The sequence below is a fragment of the Melospiza melodia genome, chromosome 17, assembly GCF_035770615.1.
Source record: "Melospiza melodia melodia isolate bMelMel2 chromosome 17, bMelMel2.pri, whole genome shotgun sequence".
NCBI classification, from domain to species: Eukaryota; Metazoa; Chordata; class Aves; order Passeriformes; family Passerellidae; genus Melospiza; species Melospiza melodia.
The window spans coordinates 11,834,125-11,840,124 of NC_086210.1; the positions used below are offsets into that span (position 1 = coordinate 11,834,125).

Below are 6,000 nucleotides of genomic sequence, written 5' to 3' on the forward strand. Positions count from 1 at the left end.
CGAGCCCATACGGCGGTGGAGAGATTTTATCGATCCGGGCGTTTTCTGACCGTCCCGCCGCTTCCCGCGCCTCCTCCACCAGTCCCCCCCAAAACCACTGTGCCCGTTGCTCTGCCTCCTGTGCTGGGTTGGCAATCGGCGTGGGGGGGAACGGGTAGAGGAGCCACGGTTTTGTTGAGACGCTCCGAGGGGGGACTGGGATCTGGCGGGCTCTGCGGGGGTTGGGGGGTCTCCCGGGGGTTTTGGGCTCGGGCTCGAGGGAAGGTGGGACGCGCCTAGCCCCCGCACATCCCTGTCTTCAATCTGATCACTTTCCAGGGTGGTCTGGGTCGTAGCTCCCACCCCCAACTGCGGAGCAGCTATTAAACAGCTTCTTGCAGCTTTCCAGGTTTCTTGCTCTTGTCGAACTTTTTGCAGAGCCCGGATGACTCTGCCCCACGATTTTAGGGCTTTCCCCGAGCCTGAACACATGGTATCCTCGGCCAGGGTTTTCGTACAATTATCCCACACCTCCGGGTGTAAAATATCCATGGGGCTTTCTATAGCCCCCAGCTTAATCAATCTCGGCAATGCGAGAGTCATATCTTTAAGCTTACATTCAATTCCCCATTGTGCATGCATTTCACTTACTACCTTTGCAATTGCTTCCATGATTCGAGGGCGTCCCCTCCGCTGCACAAGGCCATCTGTGCAGCCGCCGTCCTCTCTCCAGGCGAATCCCCGTTCCCCGGGCACTGGTTCATTCCCGGGTTTCCGGCACCAGTTGTTGCCTTCTGATGCAAGGCAAGGCGACCTGGATCTGAGGAAACGGCACGGCGACCCAAACTCTCCAGGGTCACTCGGGCCAAAGACGCATGCAGACACCAATATGGTGGACGGTCTAAAGGCCTTTATTGTCCCGTCTCGTCGGGTTTTATACTCGGGAAGGTTTTTTCTCTACGTCAGGTGGTCTTACCTTACTGTAATTGGTTAGTAAGGAGTCGAAAGTTACTACTGTTAGGGGGGACTACATTCTTGGGTGATCCCTTATCACTAGGCATTAGGGGTAGAGGAATCCTCCTGCTTTCCGTGACATTGCGAGGTTTTCCGAGCGCCTGACCCTATCTACTACAAATTCCTAATTCCATATCTTTCCCTGAGAGCCCCTTAATTTCAAAATTACAGTAATTTGGAGGGAGGGGGTTTACATTTGCAATTTTAAGGGAGTCTCTGCCTTCCTTAGCAGACACTTTTCTTTTCAAATCAAGACAGGAAGTGGGACCATGAAACCAAACACGCTCATTCCTTGTTTTCCCCCAAACCAGGATTTCCCATTCCCAAACCTTGGCCTGTGGGAGGAGAAGGAGGAGGCTGCAAGGAAGAAGATGCCCAGGGAGCCCCAGACAGGTGATGAGGAAGTCAGTGCCCCTTTCCCCCTCTCTCCTGCTCCATCTCCCAGCCCAGCACGGCCCTCGGCTGCAGGACAACCCTGCTGCCAAAGCTGTCCTGCTTGGGACGCACTGGGGGCGATCTCCTTGCCCTTCCATGTGGCACGGAGGCAAATCCCATCCTCTCCTTGTCCTTCCTCTCCCCAGGCACTGAGCTGAGGATGGAGACCAGGAAGGATGAGTCACCACAGCAGAACCTCATGGATGAGGCCATTTTGAGCAGCTCCACAGCACAGGAATCTAACGGGGAAGAAAAGTCCCGGAGATCCCTCACGAGGAGGGGCTGCAAATGCAGATCACGGGGATCTGAGGAGGAAAGACCCACCCTGGGCTGGGAAGGTGGCCAGAGCTCAGAGCTGGGGGTCCATGAGCAGCTTCAGGATGGGGAGAATCCACACCAGTGCTCAAAGTATGGGAAGAGCTTCAGGTGGAGATCGGAACTGATCCGCCGCAGGAGAATCCACACAGGGGAATGGCCATACAAGTGTGGAGAATGTGGAAAGAGCTTCAGGATGAGCTCTGAACAGACCAGACACCATAGGAACCAGACAGGGGAACAGCCCTACAAGTGTGCCATGTGTGGGAAGAGCTTCTGCGACTGTGCCAACCTGATCAAACACCTGAGGAGCCACATGGGTGAACGGCCCTACATGTGTGAGGAGTGTGGGAAGAGCTTCAGCCAGAACTCCCACCTGATTGTCCACATGAGGAGCCACAATGGGGAGAGACCCCAGAAGTGCAGGGAGTGTGAGAAGAGCTTCGGCCACAGCCTCAGCCTGATTGTCCACCTGAGAAACCACAGCAGGGAGAGGCCCTACAAGTGTGAGCAATGCAGGAAGAGGTTTCTGAGCCGTCCTCCACCACCAGCTCATTCACACAGAGGAGAGACTCTTCCACTGCCCTGACTGTGGGAAGGGCTTCAACCACAACTCCAACCTCATCAGGCATCTTCACATCCACACCAGTGAGAGGCCCTATAAGTGTCCCGAGTGTGGGAAGAGCTTCTCACAGAGTGGTAACTTGACCAGACACCAACGGAGCCACCACTAAGGGAAGCCCTGTGTTGAAGATTGCAATGCAAGATGTTTCCCATTACCATCTGTATGGCAGATTACCTTTGTGAAGTTGACAGTTTACCTTATCTCTCTTTTTGAGTGACCACATTCACACCTCCCTGGGGAGGAGACATCTGCTGATAACAGACTATTGAATGTCACTGCATGACTGATAAGAACTATAACATCCCATTGTGAGATGCTCTGCCCAGAGGCAGGAGCCAAGCATTGCTACCCAGATATAATCCAGAAGTTTTTTAAACACCAGCAGGGCTTTCTCCATGGGATTCCCCAGAGGAAGAGCAGCTGCCTCTTCTTACACTGGATCTTCAGAAGAAGAATACATCCTGCTCTACAGATCCCCCTTGCTCCAACAGGACCACACCTGATACTTCAGGAGGACTGTAGCCACAGTTGCAATTGGACTGCCACCCACAGGGTGTCAGGTTGGGTTCTGTGTTGTTCTAGTGGGTCAGTGTTGTTCTAGTGTACATTGTTTATTTTATCCTTTTTTTTTTTCCTTTCTGTATTAAAGAACTGTTATTTTCTGCTCCCATATTTTTTCATGAGAGCCCCTTAATTTAAAATTTATAGCAGTTTGGAGGGGTGGGGAGGGTTTACATTCTCCATTTCAGGGGAGGCTCCTGCCTTCATTAGCAGACTTCTGTCTTTCCAAACCAAGACACCCTGTGAGTGCCCTGAGTGTTGGAAAAGGTTTGTGCACTGCTCCAGTTTTATTCCCCACAGTAGGACCCACCCTGGATGTTCCCCAGTGAGCGTCGGTGGGCAGAGTCCTGGTGATCCGTGGTGCCGGTGATCTGTGTTGGGAAGGCACCTGCCTGGGGGGCTCCACATCCTCCTGGCTCTCCCTGGTCACCTGAACTCATCCACAGCCCAAGATCAGAAATCCCTTGTGGAGAGCCAATTTGTCAACTTCTGACCCCAGAAAAATCTGCCTTTTTGCATCTTCTGGTGTCATCAAGCAATGCTGGATAGCCTTGGAGTTCCTCCTACATAAATCCATCGTTTTGATTCCCTCTGCTCCACGGGCATCTTCCACAGCTGTGGAGAGCATTATTAATAATTGGTTAGCTGAGAAAGGCCACACTGATATAATGCCACTGGTTAAACTGAAGGAGAAAAGTCAGCAGTCAGCAAGCTAAAAGGAAGAGTCAGCAGCGACCTTGCTGCAACATGAGGATAGGGAGTTGAGATTAGTCCTGAATACATCCTAAGAATATGTAGAAAGTATCAAAAGTAGAACCATAGGAATGTAGAAGTAGGCGTAGGTGCTGATATGCTAGCTGACCAATCCTGAGCTCAACTTTTGCAATATGTATGAAGCTCATTATTAACTGTATTTAACCCGCCGTACTGATCAATAAAATCGAGCCTGTGATGATTGATACCAAATTTTGCCCCAAACAGGCAGAGTGACTGCCTAATCAGACTCAACTTAAGTCAATTAAGCAGGAGGTATTTTTATTAGCGACGCGTCGGAGAAATCACAAAATGGATTTCTGAGTTCACCTAGCAAAAGCAAGCCTTATATACGTTTTTGGGTATAGGATTACATCAGATCAGATACATAATCATGCATATTCATATGGGGCGTGATGTAGGCGGAGTGTGGGCGGAGCGTAGGTGGAGACATCTCTTTTGGGGAATTTTCAGGTGGTCGTTCCTGTTGCCTTCATCATAGACGGGGTCTTTCCGATGAGTCTTCCTCTTTAAACTTTTGAACTCCTTTCCTAATTTGGTCAATTCCCGGTGTATTTGGCCTAGATCCCGTGGCTTGGCAAAACCCTTAGGGTCGTTTCGACATTGCTGGCTCTAAACCTGCTTAGCCCATTAGTTTCTCCTATACCTATCTCTTCCCCTGTCATGATGCTCTACCTCTTATCTAATTTGTTGCTCTGTTTTCCTAGTGCTGTGCTTTCTCCGTGTGCTCTAGTGCTAGGCCCTTCTTTACATGCCTCTCATTCCATGTTTTAACCCATTACTTCTGGAAGGCTATCTGCTTTAGGGCTTCATGATCAAACTGATGTCCTGGTTCCCTTCCGTCGACACACAGCCAAATGGGGATGGACTGGGGCAAACCCCATGATTTTGGAGACAGTGGGGTGGAAACCCTTCTAAAATGTTCTTCCCACCCACCCAAGCACATGAATACTCTGCTGGCAAAGACACATAAATTATTTTGTTTTATCCTTGAAACGAAAAGGTTTCTGTTCATCTCTGTGAAAGCCCTGTAACTGGAGTTAAAAAAAAAGGCATTGAACTAAGACATGTCTGGATGCATGTGGGGGACAATGACATGTGTAAGGCCATGGAGGGATATGGACATGAGAGGTCACGGACATGGGCGGGAACATGGGAATCATGAATGGGGACATGAACTGGGACAGCATCAGTGCCACCACCTGTGCCACCACAGTACCAGCAGCACCTTCGTCTTGGTCATGTCCCTGATGCACTTCCTGTCACCACATCCCCACTGTCACCGCTGCGGTGTCCCAGCCGAATATCACCACCCACCAGGGCAGGATGGGGACCTTGTTCAGCTGGTGACAAGTGGCTCGGAAGCCAATGGCAGCCACCAGTGTGTCCCAGGGCCACTGCACTCAGGAGGCCCCAGTCACCCCTGGGGACAGACTGGGGACAGGGTAAGGCTCAGTGTTGCTATGAATATGAACAAGGCCAAACTGTCTCCAGAGAAAGAGGTTCTCATTTATTAAAATAGCTGCAAGGAACGGAGTACCCAGGATAAGCCCAGGCACCCACACAGCAAGCCAAAACCAGAACAGTGCGCTAACCCCAAATGCACTGGGTTGTCCCCAAAAAGAAAAGTATCCAAAAAGAAGAACCCTGACCCAACTGAACTCCCCACATTTATAGCCCCTTTTGAGTCCAGGATTGGTCCATTTTGGATCCGCATGACAATTGGTCCATTTCCAGGCTTCTCATTGGTCTTTAGCGCTGTTCATTCTGGACCAAATGTTTCTGCAGGTCTTTGAATGATTGGTCAGAGCTTCCATCCAATCCATCTTTGACCTCACCTTGCCCTGCCAGAGCACTGTTCCACCAAATCCTGGACCCTTCTCCTAGCACATTCTAATAGGCCTCCCTCTTTTGACTTAATACAAGTAATATAACATAATTAATACAATATAATTGAACTATACCCTTATTTAACTTAACTTTTACCTATAACAGTGTCATGTGCGGGAGTCATGTGGCCCTCTGCTGGGTGTCACCAGAGGCGCCCTGGTGGCAGTGTCCCCACAGTTGTGATGACATTGTCCCCTGATGTGTGTCCTGGTGGCATCACATCCACTCCCCTCCATTTGTCCCATTGACAGGGACCGTGGCTCCCTGTCACCCCTCTGTGCTTCCCGGGCCTGGCCTGTGTGTCCATGTCACCCCTCTGTGAGTCCATGTCCCCATCTCCCCTATTGTGTCCCTGATATTGGAGACAGGCACACGACAGAACACACCAAGGCTCCTGCAACAACAGC

The 6,000-nt window shown here is 50.7% G+C and overlaps 1 protein-coding gene across 1 annotated transcript; it reads left to right on the plus strand.

Moving 5' to 3' along the window:
- Window positions 1–1,337: 1,337 nt before the first annotated feature.
- LOC134426005 (zinc finger protein 436-like) lies at window positions 1,338–2,933 on the plus strand. Its single transcript, XM_063170998.1, has 2 exons — window positions 1,338–1,386; window positions 1,575–2,933. Exons 1-2 carry the CDS (start codon window positions 1,365–1,367, stop codon window positions 2,330–2,332), a joined length of 780 nt encoding a protein of 259 aa, XP_063027068.1. The 5' UTR covers window positions 1,338–1,364; the 3' UTR covers window positions 2,333–2,933.
- The last annotated feature ends 3,067 nt before the right edge of the window (window positions 2,934–6,000 follow it).

Bases quoted from the DNA above. Each gene is read 5' to 3' on its own strand.
- LOC134426005 (XM_063170998.1), top strand. From the start codon at position 1,365: ATGCCCAGGGAGCCCCAGACAG. The intron at 1,387-1,574 runs GTGATGAGGAAG...TCCTCTCCCCAG, and splicing joins GCCCAGGGAGCCCCAGACAG to GCACTGAGCTGAGGATGGAG.